The 20,570-nt window shown below is 43.8% G+C and overlaps 1 protein-coding gene across 6 annotated transcripts in view; it reads left to right on the forward strand.

Annotated features, from left to right (window-relative positions):
• The first annotated feature begins 236 nt into the window (after nucleotides 1–236).
• Nucleotides 237–20,570, forward strand: part of LOC138303860 (bactericidal permeability-increasing protein-like) — an 82,929-nt gene continuing 62,595 nt past the window's right edge. For 5 of the 6 annotated variants that reach the window (XR_011205458.1, XR_011205459.1, XM_069243343.1 and 2 more), the window contains exons 1-5: nucleotides 237–364; nucleotides 2,395–2,450; nucleotides 3,464–3,586; nucleotides 7,212–7,326; nucleotides 19,820–19,948. Coding sequence is in view for 4 of the 6 variants with exons in the window: in XM_069243343.1 (XP_069099444.1) it covers nucleotides 3,478–3,586; nucleotides 7,212–7,326; nucleotides 19,820–19,948 (353 nt within the window). In the remaining 2 variants the exon portion in view is untranslated. The remainder of the gene's footprint in view (nucleotides 365–2,394; nucleotides 2,451–3,463; nucleotides 3,587–7,211; nucleotides 7,327–19,819; nucleotides 19,949–20,570) is intronic. The other variant, XM_069243344.1, reaches the window with a different exon arrangement.

Here is a 20,570-nt window from a genome sequence, read left to right on the forward strand (position 1 = left end):
GTGTTCGCTCAGTTGAACCCCCATCTGAGACACGTCTAAGGCTTCCAGGAACAATACAGAAGTCTTGTTTACTGAGAATTGCATTATGATGCAATTTAACAATGTTGCCAGTTTTAATTAGGTCTGGATCATGCCGCCATTCAAACAGGTTCTGTGTGTTTGTTAATGTGACGTTCAAAGGAGGAAGGCAAATAAATCTCTCAGCGGAGTCCTTTGCGCGCCACAGGTGAGCTACCAGTCCTCTGCTGCCTGTACATGGTATTCATTCTCTCCACTGATGAATGCATGAATGAAGCACGCCTGGACATACCCCAAGGGCTGGGCAGACCGCGCAGAGCTGACATCTTCAACTCCTTCAGGGCCTGTAAGTGCATCTCAGATCTTTTGTGTTTTGATATTCATCATCATTCAGCCTCAGACTTCATGCCACAGACTAGTCACAGGGACCTACTGTATTCTATTACTATCTGAGGCATTGTGGGACTCCCTGTGAATGCAGGGATGGAGGCCTGCAAGGGACAAGAAACCTCCATCACTGCAGTCGCATTCACAGGGACAGCTTTAAATAAAATGTCCAGGCTGAGAATGACTTCAAGGGGAGCATGTGATTTTTAAAGAAGAGGGGATATGTCTTTTACGCCACCTCCTCGCTTCGATTCAAAGTGGCTGGGAAGAGGCACTTTGCAAGTCAGAAGACCTTTTCAGACTCAGAAAGCGCCTTTAGTACATTGCACCTCTGATAGTTATGTTGCAAAATCCCGGGCTTTGCGACCTCAAAATCAGTTTGTATATCGGGGTCATAGATCTGACATCCAGTCCCTTCTTGTTAAAGTTGGACAAAATGAAATATCAAGATATAGGTGTATAGATGGGGCTGTAAGAACATTCTCTAGTTTCAATGAAGAAAAAAAGAAGCACACAAGAGAAGAATCCTCTAGTTTTGCGGTACTGGGATTTTCCACCTGACTCCCTCCTCCCAAAAGAAAAACAATGAAGAGCCACTGAAGAGTGGCACAAGGTACATCTTTGTCTCCTGTAGCCTAGAAGGATCTGTCTGATGTGACCACATTCCTGGCACTCGTCATCAGTGGTACCATTACCACAGCTCTGGCACTGGGGACCTATGTTTTCACACTGTTACTAGGATACCTGCAAAATATCAATCCCTTGGCTGCCTTGTTGACGTATATATACGCCCTTCTGGTGCATATATAAATCACAGTCGCAGGCCCTAAATAGTTAGAGAAGTGCCCATTCAGTGGGTTCTGGGCAAACATTAGAGAAAACATCTGGCACTGGCTTGTGCAGAGACCCTGGTAGCCAAGGGTAAAAACAGTGATCTTAAGTTGAAATCTCTCCAAAGTGCTCTGCGTGCAAGCCTCGGCCCTATGCTGAGCATTGTCAACCACTGCCTATGCACTGCCCAAATCACGTTCCTGGCAGAGCACCACCATTTGGGATAATGGAGGGATTCCTGGCAAGCGTCTACGGCAGGGTTTGAGAATTCATTCATGTGTCTGGAATGATGGATGCCCAACTAGCACAATACAAGTCTCATTGTGGCACTGTTCAGGTACAGGATTCTATCTGTGTGAGCTCTGCTCTTGCCCTCTATTAGACAGAACACCGAGGGGCATATTTAAGAAAAGTGGCACCAGTTTTCTTGTGCCCTTTATCGCCCCCCCTACCACCACCATGTGTGCGCCATATTTAAAATACGGTGTACCATGGCGCAGGGTAAGGGACAATGGCGTAATTTTTCGTGATGCTATTTATGTACTCTTCATCAGTAGCGGCAAAATATTGGCGCTACTCCTGCAAAGTACATTGGGGCCCATTATAAATAATGGAAGCCCCCTTTTAACGCCTGATCTGTTAGATTTCCTTGTGCCATTTTTTCCGGCCTGCCTAACGGGGGAACGCCCCCTTTGCATACATTATGACTGGCGCAGGCAGTAGCGCAAAGGGTTACAAAGTGGTGCAGTGCATGGATTGCGCCACTTTGTAAATGTAGCACGAGGATTTTGGCCTTGCTGGGACACATTAGCGTAAAAGAAAATGACACTAATGTTGCTCAAGGTCGCGCTAGGGGCTTATAAATGCCCCCAAGTTTGGGAGGTCTGCTGTGACAAAAATAGCTGCACAATTGCAAGCTTGTCTGAGAGGCCATTCAGTCACTTAATCATTCATTCTATGTTCCAGAAACTCATGTGCAGACAAACAACTATCTATATAGGTGAGGTTGGTGACTGCATGGGGTTCACGGCTTGGCCACCCCTCATGGTCTGGCCCTCACTCACGCAGTCTACGTAGGACCCTGGTTCACCTGGCCTTCCTGTAAAAGATCACCTCGTCTTTTCATAAATATTATTGTTATTTTTTGTTCAATGGCAGGTGCCCCTTTGAGTGGAACCAAGAACTCTGACCAGCTCTGAGCAACCTGCATTTCGGTGAGTCCGTCATCTGAACGTACAAGATGGTGCAATGACAGATTCCCAGCCTGCACAGCGGCAAACAGTGGCACGCTCGTTTCCTAAGAATTACACGTGCTTACCGCCTGCTTTCACAAATTACAGGGCTTTAGGAGGCCGAACGGTATATTACAACACGTTACACTTTACAAACAAAAGCTGAATATATTTAAAATCTTCCAATTGCTCTCTCATTGTAGAAAGCTAGTTGTTCAAATTATTAGAGTGAGACACTAAAAACAAAAACACGAAAAAAACAGGCGGCGATATGATCGCTTTAGTTAGTCGACCATTTTGGGGAGATTGCTATAGACTCGACTATGTAAAAAAATAAAAGCACAGCTTTGAAATTAACTTTACAATAATTAAATTATACTAGTTCCTCAGGTAAACCGATATGAAACTGGCACCATCATGGTCCTTAAAACATTTTTGTTTAAAAAAGAGGAGAATACTTGAAAGCTGCAAAACCAAAACAAGTTAAATTGTCAAAACGATAAAGTCTTGTTCTTTACGAAATACTTTTTAGGGGGATTTGAGGGGCTGATGATTGGGGACTCTCTTCCAGGCTTGTCAGAGACTTTTGTGGAACCTGGGCCAACAACCTTATGTGGGGCCCCATTCTGGCTTTCATTCTCTGCAGACAACTTGTTTTCTGGGAAAAGAGTCGAACTTTACCAAGCATCTCTAGCATTCGGTGTGGCCTTTGTGTCCCATCATCATGAAAGAATAGAGTAGGCCTGCTTTTTATTCTACAAGGACATTTTGTAGTAGGTGCAAGGGACCCTGCAGGTGAAGACACAAGGGAAAAGAGACCCACCTTCCCATCACCTTCCTCTTGTGACTACCACGGCTCCTCCGATTGGCTAGCTCCCTCTGTCCTTCTACAGTGCCCTCTAATTGAAGCTGTAGAGTGACAGTGTCTGTCTTGGTGTCATCTTGCATGCGTTTGCTTGGGTTTGGTGGTGACTGAAACTTTATTTTTCCCACAGAACCTGGCTTAGAGATGCTTCAAAAGACATTTTGGGCCGCCGCCCTGCTGTGCACTGTCCTGGGCTCCGAGGCCTCCAACCCTGGGCTGAAAGGGCGTATCACAGGGAAGGCACTTGAAGAGGGTAAGCAACACATCGAGTAGAGGGGTGCAGAAGTATACCAAGGGCCGAGCAGAAATTAAGTGTATTGTTTTGTAATTGCATTTATATAGCGCTTACAACCCCTGATGTGGAACTGAAGCGCTTTACGGTGGGTAGCAATTAGCGTGCTACTGCAAGCTGCAGAGTTCATCAAAGTGCAGCTTTTCGCACTGCACCAGAGATGAAAACAATTGCACCACAAAATAGCTGCATTTCAGTCTCCCAACTTCGCTACCCTTGCGTTCTCTGCATTTCACAGGTACTTTGTCTCCAGCTATGCGCTGCCTGCCAACTGCAATGTCTACAAAGTGCTCTCGGATAATGTTCTTTCTACATGCGTAGTATTGCACTTGCTGGACAGTGGTATCACTAGTAACAAATCATTCATTTCAAATCAATTCAGGATGTTAAAGTTCTGTATCCTTAGAAAGATATATGGGTTTCCAAGTCAAGGGGAAAAGTTCAAACAGTGTGCCAATGTTTGCTTTTTTTTTCTATTCCCTGTTGCATCGTAACTCAAAGGATTTGATTCTTTGGAAGCAACAAAATAAAATTAAATAAACTAGCACCATCGTGGTTCTTAAAACACTTTTGTTTAAATGGGGAAAAAAAGAAGAGGAGACTACTTGAAAGCAACAGAACCAAAAGAAGTTAATTTGTCAAAAGCATAAAGAGGAGATAAATGTAGTTCTATTTTCCATCCACCACCGAATGTGCATTACTGCTTCCAATTTGTGATACCTTCGGTCAGTTCCAACTTAATAGTCTTGTCTTGTCTGCACTTTTAATGCCTCTTCGCAGACACACACATGTACATATATTTATAATTCACCAGTTATAACTTATTGAGCTAACTAGAACTTCTGCCCACACCATGCAAAGTGTTGTCACCAGTAATGTCATTTAAGAGGTTATCAGTGATGTCATCAATGATATCATTGAATGTCATGAGTGATGCAATCTGTAAGGTCATAAGCAGAGCACGGTGGGGGCACAAGTAGGCATTAATATTTTTCTGTTGAAAAGTCTATATTTTAGTCCTCGCTTCGACTGGCATCTATGGTTTAGAGATCTCCATGATATTTCTTAAGGAGAGGCCATGCTCGTTCGTCTGAGATGGCTTTGTCTCCTCTTTACTTGCCTAAGGCTTAAGGACTCACCTGTTAAGTGTCCCTATTGCCCTGTGTTCTGGGCCTGAGCTGGACAACGTGCTCATGCTTAGGTGTAGATCTTTGGCCCAGATTTAGCTGTGGCCTGAGAATCTTTAAAACTAGATAACTTATCTTGCTCATCTGACTGTTCTCTGATCCTCAATTTACCAAGGTTCTTGAATTCATCACTACTTCTGGGAAGCAATATTGGAGCTTTCTCTTCAACCTTTTCTGATTGTGGGACCACTGGAGGTCCACTGAATGCTATTACTTATGGATACTCCTGGACTTCAGCCAAGAAAGTCAGAGAATTCTTGGTGGTCAAACTGTCTTCAGGGCGATCACTGTGCTTAGATATAAAGTCCAAAGAGGTAATATAGGATTGTGCTGATACCATTTCCCTAGTTCCTCACAGTATCGGGTACATCTCTCAACATAGAGGGATTGTATAAAAGTTTCGAGGAGTTCGGGAAGATACCCCTTCTGCCTCACCCCTCCAGTCACCTCTCAGTCTGGTTATCTTTTTTTTATTTTGCGTGGCCTGTGATGCCTCAAAGGAGTCTTGTACATCTGTGGTCGACATTATTTCTTTATTTGTGCGACTAACTCCTTATTTCTTTAGCAGACGTTGCTGCATGCAAATGAGGGGAAACATTTTGTCTCTGCACCCATGGATTATTATAGACACAGACACTGACGCAACAAGGTCGTGAAGAGGTGGTGCACAGTCAGTGCGCCCTCTGAAGGCGGCCCCCTGAAAGCAGAGAAATCGAGGTCTCTGAGCCTCAGACATCCTCCCTGCAAGCGGGTGTAGCACCGGCCTATACAAGCATCTCTGGCTGAGTTTGTAATGTAGGCTGGGTTGCTGCCTACAAAGTAAAAGGCGGACCAGCAACGTCAAACAGCTAGAATGTCCTTCACTAATTGGTCCCCCCTCCTTATCCCCCACCCTGCCCCCGGGCAGGTGCACGTTTGCAGTTATACTGGGAGCAATGCCTTATGTGCATTATGGTATACCCAAAGGTGTGCCATGGTGCAGAGAAAAGCAGTGCTCCCTACATATAATAGGGCCACAAAATACTGTCAAGGAAGCAGCAGAGACAGCACAGAGCGCAGCAGTGCTTTGGCAGGAAGTAGCACACAGTGAAGTGTTCAGAGCAAAGGATGATGGGCAGGGATCAGCAGAGGCTGAACATGGAAAAGAAGATACTTGAGAAGGAAGCAGCCTACCATGAATGCCCCAGACCTCCGGGCAGGGTTAACAGAGACTTCACAGGTAACAGTAAACATCAAACTATCTAGAGGAGAGGATATAGGGCAGGCGTCTCCAACGAGTAGCTCGTGAGCTACCAGTAGCTCTCCAGCTCCCTGTGAGTAGCTCTCCAGTGTGCAGCGCAGCCTACTACCATAGAAGCTTTTGCTTGGGTGAATTATTATGTTATGTTAAAATTAAAAAGCACATATTCCAAATGTAAATGTGTGAAAAGGTGTGGTTTGGAGAAAAATAGTTGAGTCTTCAAAATGTATTTAAATCTATTATTTGAGTTGGAGCGATTTATTATTCAAAATAGTACTCTGGTGCCAGGGGTGTGCAGCTATAGCTGTTATGTATTACCTATTTAGAGGCATTCGGCCCTGCCTAATGCTCTGATGTGATCACTGCTGACAATCTTGGATGGGGTGGTCACTACTTCATCACTAATATTAGGAGCTCTTGATGATTTTTATTGAACATAAGTAGCTCTTGTTACAGAAAAGGTTGGAGACCCTATAGGGTACAGGATATGAAGTGCATGAACCTGGATAGGGAGCAACACAGATTTATGGAGAAATGCTCTCTGAAAGGAAACATAGTTTAGCAGTAGGTGTTGAGACTGAAGTGACATCCAAATGAGCTGAGTGGGGGAAAGGTAAGCCCTCATTGTGACTGCCCACTGCCAGTTACAATAATTATTGTACATTTTTAAAAGCAAATGTAATAATTGTCACCTACTAAAGGTTTGCCCTTTAAAATCAAGAACAACTTGCAGATTTTGGTGCTTTGTGCATCAAAGGTGCATGTACCAACATGTGGTTTACCTTGCTGATGTGTCCCTGGACAAAATGAAGGGGATCCAGTAATTTGCAGTACTTTGTTCCGGGATCTGAAAACAATGGGCCAATTGTAATGCGAGTGCCAAAGAAGGAAGTTGTTTTAAAGAGAGAGGAGTAAAGAGGTGCAAGTTGCTATTACTCAACTTAGGAGTACTCTTTTTAGTGACTCAGAAGGATTACAGGATGAGTTTTCTCTGGCAGGATCTGAAACAGGGACCTGTAAGTTACACAACCGCACTTCTAAAGCTTCTGAATTACCAAGTCAGTAAGGACTGATCATAGATGATGGCGTGCCATGAAAGTTTCCGCTCTTACTCCTTTGAGTTTTTTTAACCACTCTCCATCTTTTGTGTTTATTACAGTAAACAAAATCGGCCTGGATGTTCTCAAGTCCCGTCTGAAGGAGATGACCATTCCAGACCAGGCAGGTCAATATCGCATGTCATGGATGATGACTGCATACTACGAGGTCTCTGGGTGAGTGTCGCTTGCCAATAGCTGACAGGTGCCAATTACCATAGTAAGACAAATTCCCCTACCACCAGGCATGCACCATCAGATGTGTTAGTCATTGCTGGAGCTTTAGTTAATTGTACCTCTCCTAACTGCGTTCTTGTAAACATTTCAAAGCCCAGTGCATAGAAGCCCACCTAAGTCCATATAAGGGGAGGTCTGGTTTCCCTACCGTTTTCATTCACCTAGAATCACAGAAAGTGTTAGGATTTAGAACTAACCTTGTGCACAAGATCCATCGAAAACAGTGGGCCTCATTTAGAGCTTGGCGACTGGTTACTCTGGTTCAAAAACTTGACGGATATCCCGTCCGCCGTATTACATTTTTCACTGGAAATAATGGAATGGTAATGCGGTGGACGGGATATCCCTCACATTTGTGTCAGAATAGCCCCCTCTGCCAAACTCTAGATCAGGCCCAATGATCTTTCCCATCTCCCACTGTTCCCTCTAACCTTGTAGACAAACGTCAATGGTAGCAATGTTATTTTCAGTCTCCTACCCACCCGGAGCAGTGAACCACACATGCTAGAGCATAGGAGCCAGTGGTAGAAGCAGGAAAGGAGGACAGGGTAAGAGAGACAAAGGATACACCAAACTCCACACTGCCTCGTTCGATTGTTGTAAGGTTTGTGCTGTGGTTGACCAGAATTCAACTATACTGGCAGCCCATTCAATACAAGGATTAAGTATGGTTCACCAGGGTGTAGCCAAAGTCATATTTAGCTGTAGTTCATCAATGAAATCAAAACAAATCTTCTCTAGATGAGCACTAAAACAAATAATTGAAATCACAAAATCATATGTACATGAAACTTAACTAAGTCCAGGAATAAATTGGAACCTTTCACTGCCTTAACATCCTCAGGAATCTTTTTCTGACTGGGATTTATAAAGATTATGTTAATGTAAAATGCATACAGTTCTCAGGAGCTCCAGATTCTAGGAGCTCTGACACCTCCCTTAACTGACTTTGGGTCACAGCTGACTGCATGGTATTCACTACCAAATTGCGGACAAACTTAAATTCCTCACTCGAGAAGGCAGTCCTTTTCATTGTTGAGAATTCTAGTTTTCTGCCAGCTGTAAATCATTCGCATGCAGGACTGTTAACAGTTGTTTATGTTATTGTTTAATAATTCAACATACCTCACAACATAAACAACTATTAATGGTTTATCAAATTTAAAACAAACATTATTATAACATTTTTCTAATATTTATAATCCAGTTAGATAGTAAGATAGAATGCAAAAGTTAAAACAAAGGCGAAAACTACTGGCTTTGCCAATGCTTGTTTTCCTCATGCTGTTGCTCTCTCCTTTTGCTTGCCTCCCATCTTCCTCACTGATCTAAGGAGTCTGTTTTCTGCTGATATCAATCCTCCTCTCATAATATTTAATTTATGTCACATAATGCATTTTAGTGGCTAAGGGTGCAGAGTTAGTGAATTAACATGCACCACCTGCATTTTAGAGTTGTTACTTAGTAATAAACAAGCAACCAGCTTTAATTGGGGAACAAGCCTGTGACAAACCACAGAACAGGAGACCAAGAGCATGGAGCATGTCCCAAAAACTCTACAAGCAACGAGTCAAACCAAAGAAAATTCGTTTTACAACTTAAGTGTTTGCCAGGTCACTCTAGAGCAACTCCAAACTCCTTTGTAATTAACGCATACAATATACCTGCGTTAAAGTACAAAGGGGCATACTTACAGGAAAATGGCACATCATATCTGATACGCCACTTTTCTTGCGCCCCCCCTACCAGCACCTAACAACACCATGGTTGTCCTGTATTTACATTGCATCATGGCGGTCGTTAGCACATTAGCGGCAACATTTTTTACACTATTGCGGCACTTAACTACACTAGCATCATAAAATCTGACGCTAGTGCAGCAAATCACAGGGAGACCCATTGAACATAATGGATGTGTCATTTTAAAACCTGCTCTGAGCAGGCGTTAAAAATGACGTAAAAAAATAGTGCAGTGAAATCTTGTATATTTCACTGCGCCACTTTTTCGGGGCTCCCAGCCCCAGAACTCCCCCTTTGCATACATTATGCCTGGCATAGGCATAATGTGGCACAAAGGGTTACAAAGTGGCGCAATGCAAGCATTGCACACTTTGCAATTATCGCGCATTGGCAATGCCTACCTATCGCCACATTAGCGTAAAATAATGTGGCACAAGGAGGTGCAAGGGGCATGTAACTATGCCCTATAGTGTGCTACCCAAAGCTGTCTCTATCATACATTCATTCTGCCACATAAGCTGCTCTTGAAGCAACAAAACACTTCAGAATATGTTGCTATCTGTTACTCTCTCAACTGTATGTGGACAATAAAACACAAGTTGTGCTGCATCTGAAACAATAATAGATCTGGCAAAAGTCTTGGGTTCTGTGTAATATCAGATTTTTCTCATCTACTGAGTATTTACTGGGACAGAGAGGTAAAAAACATGGGTCGAAAATCCACCTACTCTTCGATCTTATGAAATCCTCCAGTATTAAGGTCAAATACCTGGTGTGCAACTGCTTAGCCACCCAGTTGAGAGCAATGCCCCCTGACAGCTCTGGATTACTAGCCAACAGCATTTTCTACGTTTTATTTTGTTTTTTAAACAGCAGTGATTACACAAAGAATGAGCACTTTACAAACGTTGCACAGACGGGTGAACATTATGCTGAGCAGGTGCCACCTCTGTTCCTGCATGCAGCGAAGTAGAAAGAAGACAGAGAAGATGGCATCAAAGAAAGAGAAATACAGCAACGAAGAAAGAAGACAGAGAAGACAGTAGTGAAGAAAGAAGATGGCAAGGAAGACAGAAGACCGAAAAGACAGCAGGTAGTAAAGAAGAAAGAAGACGGAAACGAAGAAAGAAGACAGAGGAGTTGGCATGTGATGAAGAAAGAAGACGGCAGCGAACATAGAAGGCAGAGAAGATGGCATGCAGCTAAGAAGATATAAGACGGCGGGGAAGAAAGAAGACATCAGCGAAAAATGAAGATGGCATGCAGAAAGAAAAAAGAAGTACCTTCAGCATTGTAGCCAGAGGAAAGACACTGGCCAGTATCCAATGGCAAGAGACCGGAAGGAGTACCTGGTACAGAAGCAACCCAACGGCATGAACGGCAAAGACAGCAGGAAGTGAAGCAGACGCTGTGCTGGCCAATCAGAAGCAGATAAATTAAAGCAATGCTGGACCAAGCCTATGGTAAGTTCAGGTAAGTAAGGGGCGGTTTCTTTGCCACTTTTAAAGATTTTTTATCAGCAAACGATTTTGCAAGCACAGCAAGCAAGCACACGCGTGCAGGCGGAACATAAAAAGTGCAATCACAATGGCTTGTACAAATATACAGCCTAAACTACTAGTGCTTAAACTGATCCCCTCTCCAGAACAACTTCCCATAACCCATTCAGTCAGAAAAGGGCACCACGACTGTTCAAATCTTCTCAGTTGATTCTTCCTTTTGGCATGAGCATGTTCCAGTTGTTTTATCCTAGCCATTTTAGCTTGCAATTGAATAAACAAAGGGTGCCTTGTCGATTTCCACAATTGTTAAATCAATGATCATGCAATTAAAACAGATAAGGAAATAAAATATTGTTCACTTCTCAAAATTGCCGCATTATAACCCAAAAGGCAAAACGGGACTAATAGAAGGCCTAGTATACCTTTTGTCCGAGCATTTGACTTATAAACCTAATATCTTGTCCCAAAAGGGTTGCAAAACAGTAGATTCTGTAAAAGAAGCTGAAATCGACACCCAGAAATTCCATTAAAGCGCTTAATCCTGAAATGTTGGCGTAACAGGGTGAACTCCTTACGGATCTCTATCGGGGTACCGTTACTGCTTGTCGCCTTACCGTTGGCCATGGAGGTCAAGGCCTCTTGGAATTCAAGCAAAGAGATTGGTTTTACAGTATTCCCATTTAATGTTCCCCAATAATTTAGGAAATGGTATTGAGGTGGGAAACTTTTAAATGGCAGGCACAGAAGATCCCTCTGGGGCTTGATAAAGTGCAGAGAGGGGCTTGCGTCAAAGGCTTTGGGTATTTGTGTTGATCAGCCCCATTAAATCCCCAGACACAGCCCACTTATGCAATGCAACTGAAAGCATCAAAAAGGTGTTTTTTTTAGTTGCAAAAGGCACATATACAGAGTAAAACACCTTTTATGCGTGAGAGTAAATGGCCCTTCTGCTTGTTGTATCATTTTGCACAAAGCCTTAGTGAATTTCAGATTAGTAGGTTTTCTGACCTGATGAAAAGGGCTCCTATAGTTCGGTGGGGAATTTGAGAGGTGGGGTTTGTGTTTTCTCCACTATATGAAATAAAAAAATGACAGAAAATGAACACACCACACAACACCTCCCTGCAGACTTTAATCAGGGGCATTCACCACAGATAAAAGCATCTTCAGAGGGCAGGGCTAGATCCTTTTTTTAATCAGGCTGGAGAAAGCTTTCAATGTTTTTGTTTATAAGTGGTTGTGACACAGCCGAAGCTGTCTCAAGGTCTGATAGAGATAAATGCATAGAGGAGCTCCAGGTCAGCCTTTTTCATCCATTTGTCTGTTCATTGTTATTCACATTTAGCTTCCAACCACTGCAGCATACAGCATGCAACAATGGGTGATCCTTCTTCGGCCATTGGCTCTGCTGCACGTCCAGTCACACATCTTTTCTTATCATGTGCATACCCACCTAAAATGAGGTGCACTTTAGTTCCAGGGGCATTGCAACAGCACAACACGTTACTTTCCCAAAGCTTCTTTTCTTCTCATTTTCTATTCTTTCTAAAAGATATTTTAGATCAGACTTGTGGGTTTAAACTCTATCTTAAGATTACAGTAATTCACAGCCAATAGTACCTTTTAATCGCAACATTAAGATGCACATATTTATGTGATGTTCATATAAGCTTAAAAATGTTTTCTATTCATGCCTGAAGTAAAGCTTCAAGCTGATAAGGAATTATATGTGATGGTTATTTTTCAATTTAAATCTTTTAATGCTAGCATAAGGCCACCATGTCTAAGCGGTGGCCTTCTTTTTACTTTTGTGGCTCGCTTCCTTTTTTTGTGCAGGTGCGCACTTTGTTTTTCACGTTTTTAAAACGTTTGATTTACCATTCTAATGTGGCTCTGTGTCATGTTAGAAGGGTAACTTGGAAATACAAAAATGGCTTCTGGACATCACGATGCGTGTGCACGCATGCACCATGAAGTATGCATGCATCGTGACTCATCTGTACACCAGCGGCGGCTACTTTGTTATGGCAGAGGAGCGTCACCCCCTGACAGCAGATGCAAATCTTGATAAGTATAATGATAATAAAATGGGTTTATTATAATTTTATTTTTATTCACTGAGCTGAGTCTTGAGGGCTGGCTCATCGCGATGACAGGCATGGAGAAAAAGTGGTGGGCACTGCTGCAAGTGCACGTGTGTTTGGCCGGCCATTTTAGGATTGCCAAACTGACATGCGCACTGAGATGTCTCCAATCTGAGCAGTGTTGCCGGGTTGGAGACAGCAGGCACAAGCTCCCGATCCCCATGGGAGAGCAAAACAATCCCACTCAAGCCAATCCAGGCACTTACCTCATGCGGCCAGCAGCATGAGAGCAGCATCTAGATTAGCCTTAGGGGAGTCTGGGATCCTGTGCTGCAGTGGAGCCAGAGGAGCAGAAGAATGGCGATGCGGCAATTTGTTTTGTGTTGTTATCGTCTCTCTCCGCCCCATCACTTTTCCCTGACATCAGCCGCTACTGCTGTACACATCTGAGCCTATCCTGGAATGGGTTTTCTTTACTACAAAACCCAGTGCAAGATTGACGGCCATGCCTTTACATGCATCATGACTCATTCGTTCGCATACCAATGGTCAATAAAATTGCATTGGGAAAACTAATAGCTCAGCCTCTTACAGCTGAGATCTAATGTCTTTGTCAAAGCTTGTTTAAAATGACAGTAAAATTGTACACTTGCCAACAATTTACATTCATTCTATTGTAAAAAGGGGCACATATCTCCCACCTAGGGCCGGCTTTTGGGTGGTGTGAGCAGTGCAGCCACACCGGGTGCTGACCTCAGGGGAGCGCTGTGCTTAGCAATACCTTCCGAAACTTGTGATTTAAAAGTACCTGCTGAAAAGTTCCTTGTGTGTCCAGCCTTCCGGGAACAATTCAAAGGTCAAGATACCACTTGTGATTAATGCTCCCGCTTGGGAGAGAGATGGGAGTCTTGCCTAGCAACAGCTTTGACTCCACATAAAGTAGCATAGAGGGTTAATATGCCTGCTGCAAAAAACCAGAACTATGGGGCATATTTACGAAAAGTGGCACTGCACATAGTGCAGCGCACTTTTTTTTTTGCACCCTTAACGCCTCCTAAAGCCACCATGTGTGCATCATATTTAAAATACAGCGCACCATGGCGGTAGATAAGGGACTAGCGGCAGAATTTTTTACGCTAGTCTGGCGCTTTGCAGGATTAGTTTGGAAAATGTTGACGCTAATCCTGCAAAGCACCCAGAGGCTCAATGTAAATTTTAATGCCTGCTCTGAGCAGGTGTTAAAAGTGCTGGAAAAAAATGGCGCCAAAAAATCTGACAGATTTCTTTGCGTCAGTTTTTTTGGCCCTCCTAATGGGGGGATGCCCCCTTTGCATACATTATGCCTGGCGCAAATGGTTACAATGTGGCGCAATGCATGCAGTGCACCACTTTGTAAATATGGCACAGCGGTTTTGGCCTTCTAACACCACATTAGCATAATAAAATGACACTAATGTGGAGTTAAAATGGCACTAGGGGCTCTTAAATATGCCCCTATGAACAAATGACACTGATGTCGCGTTAGAATAGCGCTAGGGGCTCTTAAATATGCCCATATGTTTTGTGTGGATAGCTGAGTGGATTAGTAAAGCCAGCCTTTACAAGTGCTTTCAAACAGATGAATGTATGTGAAAGGGGTGCGATGGAGAGATGAGGGGCACATTTGCTGGGTGGTAGTGAGTGAAACCGAGGAGGTCATGGGGTGGGGGGGGCGCCAAAATAAACTGTCGCACAGGGCGCCACCATTCCTAAAGCCGGCCCTGCTCCCCCCTCTTCTGTCAATCAGGCACCACTTGCCTCCTTTCTGTTCAGATGAAAGAAGAAGAAGGGCAACCGAGAGACGGTGTAGACCAGTGGCCCTTCGGCATCCCCACGTGTTATGTTACCTTTTTTTCATCACCCTATTCCTTCCTCAGGAACTAAGGTTAACTTTGGTCAAAAGCAGAAACACAGAACGCGCTACCTGTGGGGTTATCTACTTACTTAATTCGAAATCTGGACCCTACTCACTACCCATGTGAATACATTAAATTAAAACATGAGCTTTCGCCGCCACCCATTGTGTAATGTGTACAGCACTATAAATAAAAGGCACAATTGTTTGACCTTATGAGCTCTACAAGGCAGAGGTGGCCACCAAAAGATTTCAAACTTTGACCTTCAAGATGACCGCACAGTTCCACGTTGTAACAATAACAATCAGAGCTACTTGAAGCGCTATATCTGGTTAGCAGATGTATCAGATGGTTAAAATATCTCAGTGGGTAATGTAGCCTTCTGCAGAGATCTGTGAGTACCCACCAGCCCTCAGTTCCTAATACTAGCAAAATTGGTAAAATGATTAATGTTTGTGTTGAAAAGTAATATGCATCATTTTTAGGTCAAATGTTTGAATTCTAAGAGAGCTTATTGGGTACGTAAGGTAGTTGCTACGTGCCACATGGCCTCTGCTGGTCATATTATTTAAATTCATGTAAAATAGCAGGGTGGGTTATGCACCAGTAGGAAAGACCTACATGTAATGTAATTTACGATGAATTTTATTTTCTAAACGTTTGGGAGAATACAGGATTTCCTGTGGTTCTGGGAGTATAGAAGGGTGTAGTTCAACATAAGGCCCTTATCACAAATAGCAGCTGGTCCCATGATATCTGGGTATCAGCAATGCCGGATTGCCGCATCACTAGTGGATCACATGTTGATTTCTTGTAAGCCACTGTAGAATGTAACATCCCTTGCATGTAATTATATTGCTTTTCCCTCTATGTCTGTGTGTGCCACGTCCAAGGAATTTTCCAGTCTCAGTGGGTTTTGTTTGGATAACTTGTATGTTATTCATTGCTCAAGTATGATCTTGCATTGCTGTCGTTGAGGAGCTATTTCCCCCACCTCTCTGTCTCTCCCTGTTTCTCCAACTCCTTTCCTATCCTTGCCAAACCCTCTTTATGAAAAATGTAGTCGCTCCCAGCACCTGACTGCCAGCAGTCCACTTTCCCTCCAGTCGCCATCGTGCCTGTCCAAGATGGTTGCTCTTGCATGCTCAAGGGTGCGCATGCACGGCAGCCATCTTAGAATGTTTTTTTATGCTTTAAGAAAAATCATATCAAGATAGCCTGTCTGTATTTGCAGGTGTGTGTGGTAGCCACCTTTGAATGATTTTTCATTTGAACTGGTCGGGCCTTTCTAGACGTCCTACTAGTGGGAATATAACGTGACAGCTGCCATTTCCCAGAGCAGAGTTACACACAGTATAACTCTTAACAGGGAGAAAGTAGCCAAGTATTGAAAAGCACATTCTTCAGACCCTGTTCAGGGTCAACCACTGGGTAAGCAGGGGCTTCTGGGCCACAACTGGGCTCGTTTGCCACTGATGTCCCGGGGTCCATCCTACTATAGCTCTTCAAACCGGGTCAAATACGTCCCCTTTGGCATTTGGCTTTTTTGTAGCAATGGTGAGCAGTCAGGTTTCTCAGTCAAATTAATCTGGGGAGGGGGTACAATAGGCTCCCAGTCAACAGACATCCAGAGTGATTGCCCGGCCCAGTACTTATCTTTGTGAAAAGAAAAGTACTTTAATTCACAGGAAAACTCAATAACACACAACACACAAAAAGTATCAACAAACCAAAGTTACTACTATATGATTTGTATATGTTAAGGGACTCTGTGGTGTATTAGGGTATAGGGGGTGGCCTGCCAGAACTGAAGAGGCCATGACCTCCGCTTCACAGAGAGAGGATCACTAACAATACTTAGAGATCCCTCCCAGCCAGATGGGGATTTTTCTGCCTTCAGTGGACCTGCCCGTGTGGTGGCTCCAATGAGACGTTCTGCCGATTGGGCGCCACGTTTGAGGTGCCTGCCTTGCAGGGAATTCCTCCTTGCATATGCAGGCCATTGGATGATTTTCCTGCCTGGGACTACATGTCTTGCATGATGGTTCTGGGTAAAGAATCCTAATGACAGCTACCCAAATCTAAATAGGGTGAAGCAACCTTCACTACAACCTGATTGCCTTATGGGAAAGGGACTGTCAGGTCACAGGTTTCTGAAGGCGAAGCAAGCTGGTGCACCATCGGAACCCCAGAGCTTCCCCCATTCTAAACAGAGCGGGGAAACCGTGACCTTGATGGGCAAGAGAACCATAGATTTATGGAGCGAGACCGGCTAGAAGCAGTGAAAGTACCTGCCTCTTCCACACTCACCTTCAATATTTCCATCTCACCTATCTCCTCATTTGCAAGTATTGCATGTTATTTAAGAAATTGACAAAAACAAGTACATAAAATATTTCCTCACAATTCATCTGAGCAGTAGCTTAACGCAATAGATAAAATAACTGTCATGCATTCTCAATATTGGCCCTCAAATCAGGATACTGTTGGGCTACCACTATCCATTTAAGGTGGATTTGAACTAAGAATTTAGTATCCTGAGACATTTTGGCCCATATTTATACTTTTTGACGCAAACCAGCGGCGGGGCTGGTTTGCGTCAAAAGTTTTACCGCCGGCTAACGCCATTCCCACGCGCTACGCGGCTGCCTTATTTAAGGTTTGACGTTAGGTGGCGCTGCGGGCTGGTCAGAGTAAAAAAAAAAGACTAAAACCAGGCAGCGCCGGCGTAGGGGAAAATGGGGGTTGTGCGTCAAAAAATGGTGCAAGTCAGGTTTGAGTCAAAAATCATGGCTCAAACCAGACTTGCACCATTTTTTGACACACAATCCCCATTGAAATGACTCCTGTCTTATCAAAGACAGGAGTCATGCCCCCTTTCCCAATGGCCATGCCCAGGGGACATCTTTCCCCTGGGCATGGCCATTGGGCACAGTGGCATGTAGTGAGGGGGGGGGGGACAAATTAGGCCTCCTTATGCCACTTTGAAAAAAAAAAAATACTTACCTCAACTTACCTGTACTTACCTGTGATGGGTCCCCCATCCATGGGTGTCCTCCTGGGGTGGGCGAGGGTGGCAGGGGGTGTCCCTGAGGGCAGGGAAGGGCACCTCTGGACTGCTTCCATGGTGTGAGACCATGGAAGTGAGCCCACAGGTCCCTTAAGGCCTGGCCTGCGTCGTTTTTTAAGTCCCGCCCCCTCCTGTGCATCAAAATGACGCAGGAGTATAAATAAGACGCACAGGCCTTAAAGTCATTTTTTTGACGAGAACGCCTACCTTGCATGTCATTAACGCAAGGCGGTTTCCTGCATCCAAAAAATAACGCACACTGAGGTTTTTTGACATCCGCGTGGTCGGGCGTCATAGTTTAAATATGGGGCAAGGTTTGCGCTGAATGTGTGTCAAATTTTCGATGCACATTCGGCCAAACAGAGTACAAATATGCCCCTTTGAGTCAAAATCCAGAGTGTTAATGAAGCCTCCCCCGAGTTTAGCCAAACAGACTTTTTTTTGCCTGTTTAGAGTATTATGTAGGCCTATGAATAATTTTAATGACGCCAGAGTAACTGGAGTAATTTTGGTAATTCTGCATTACTCTTTGACGTGGAATTATCAATAATAATGCAATTACACCCGCTCGCATAAGTAAAAGTAATCTGGTGAAATAAATGCAATAGCAAGAGTATATTTAGAGAGCAATAGCGGCTGCTTGAACTTCTGTTTAAGTTCTGTTGCATTTAGCACTATTTTCTTAGCCCAAAATGCATTTCTGCATTCATTTTGGACTCAACGGTGCATTTTGTGGTAAGAAACTAGACCTAAATGTCAGGAGTAAGTTGGGGGAAAAATCCTACCCCAAGTCCACATTAAGCGAGTGGGAGGGGCTGTTCACACTCGCTAGTCATGCTCTGTTGCATTTAGCGCTATTTTTGTAGAGAAAAACACATCCCTGCTTCCATTTTGGGCCGAAAGGGCGTTTTTGCACTAAGGACATAGCACTAAATAGAGAATTACTCTTTTCTCAAAATTCTGTTCAATCTTGTGGACTTTTAGGTCATTTCATGTGATACACTGAATTACTTGAGTTATAACCACCCCTAGTATTATGTTTGTAGAATATGGCACCTGAATGTTTCAGCAATAATGGATCTTGTGGAGTGTTTGTCCCTGGGACCTTAAAGTACCTTTCATGTAAATGGGTGCTGTCTGTGTTAGTCACATGTTTCTAGAGCCAAAGTGCCCCTGCAAGGTCTTGTTTCGTATCTGTACAAAATGCATTACATTGTTCTTATAGTTCTAGTTATTTTTTATTTTTTCCTTTGTTTATTGTTGTGTGTTGTTCAAAGTGGGAAGGTGTGTGTGCTGTTGGCTGCTTTGGCGTTATGATATACCCCTGCTATTTCTGATGTAATAGAATGTGGGTTCTGGCTGGTTGGGAGGATTGTAGAGGGTGGCAGTTGGAAACTGGAGGATGAAGTTTGCAGTACAAGGCTGAGAAATAAAGGTTATGTTTTTACCACTTATGCCTCAGCTGCATTTCGAGTGGCCACTACAAGTCTCTGGATAGTTCTTGTGCCCATAGGTAACCAGGCCTGTTTAGAGGACCATCGAGCATCTTGGCTATTTCTTAGACTTGTTGGTACCCATGCTTTTTCCGAGGAACCCCGCGTCTCTTGGGTTTTTATAGGGTACGTGGGTTTCCATACCCATTAATTCAACTTCCCTAGTGCCACAGGTGCCCATGCTAGTTCGAAGGATCTATGGGTCCTTGGATTTTTCCCAGGTCCATTGATAACTCTACCAGTTCAGAAGACATTTGAGTTAACTTTTATTGTATATTTCCAGGGCACAAGGGTATGCAAGTCAGTTATGAGAACCCCACAAGCATTGAATGTTTGTCTAGCTCATGTGTGTCAAGGCCATTTCACAGGGCACTAGGGTCTCTTCCATATTCCTAGAGATTATTTCTGGGTACATCTCAAAAGATAATTTCTAAGGAGAGCAACAACAGACAGACGGCAGTGGATTGAAGGGATACAGGTTGTAGGGGTGAAGTGCGTGGGGTGGGGTAGAATGGAAGGCCCTGTATTATGAATTGGCCGTAAGGGACTGAAAGGTGAGGGGGAAGGGAGTGGGTGGAGATTAGGGGGAGGGAATGAAGAGTACAAAGTCATATTAGCCCCACTGTGGTTCTTTCTTCTCGTTCCACAGGATACAGATCCAGGATTTGCAGATCCCCGAATCCTCCATGCGCTTCATTCCTGGAAAGGGGATTGAGCTGTCAATCAAAAACACTATAATGAAGATCACTGGCAGATGGACTGCAAAGCTTTGGTTCATGTAAGTGACCAAAAAATGACATTGGCCTAGTGTGGCAGCGCATCTCAATTTTGGATCACCCGACTACCACATGCATCCTACACACATTTCACAACCACATCTACAGGATCCGTGCCTACTCAACAGATCTTCGAATATGACTTAGATCTTTCAAAACTGTGGCCTACACATGTGCACCACCACCCTCTAGGCAGGTACCCCCCTTTTCATATGCAAACTTCCAAACTGTACAAACCTGTCTCCTGCATACACAAAGGAACCATCAAAGGTGTTTGGATGGGCAGTGAGAATGTAACCAACCCACCTCCTCCAGCCCCACACCTCTGTAAAGAGTGAGCTACTTTATAACAAAGGCTACCAGTTTTCCATTCATACTGATGTCTACGTATAAATATTGTAGGAAAGCATCTGTTTCACTCTATTTGTATTCTAAAAAGCAAAAAAGTGCTTCTAGATAAGCTCCGCTGTCACTCAGTGTCACAGGTCACCGTCCGTGCAGATTGTCAAAATGCACTGTTAAAAAAATGATATGTCGTTGAATAGGCCTGACCCTGCAGTCATTCTAATCCATGTTCAACATTTCATCCTTAGTAACACCGGTCCCCATCTCTGTCCTGGAAGC

Source organism: Pleurodeles waltl, chromosome 7, assembly GCF_031143425.1.
Source record: "Pleurodeles waltl isolate 20211129_DDA chromosome 7, aPleWal1.hap1.20221129, whole genome shotgun sequence".
In the NCBI taxonomy this organism is placed as follows: Eukaryota; Metazoa; Chordata; class Amphibia; order Caudata; family Salamandridae; genus Pleurodeles; species Pleurodeles waltl.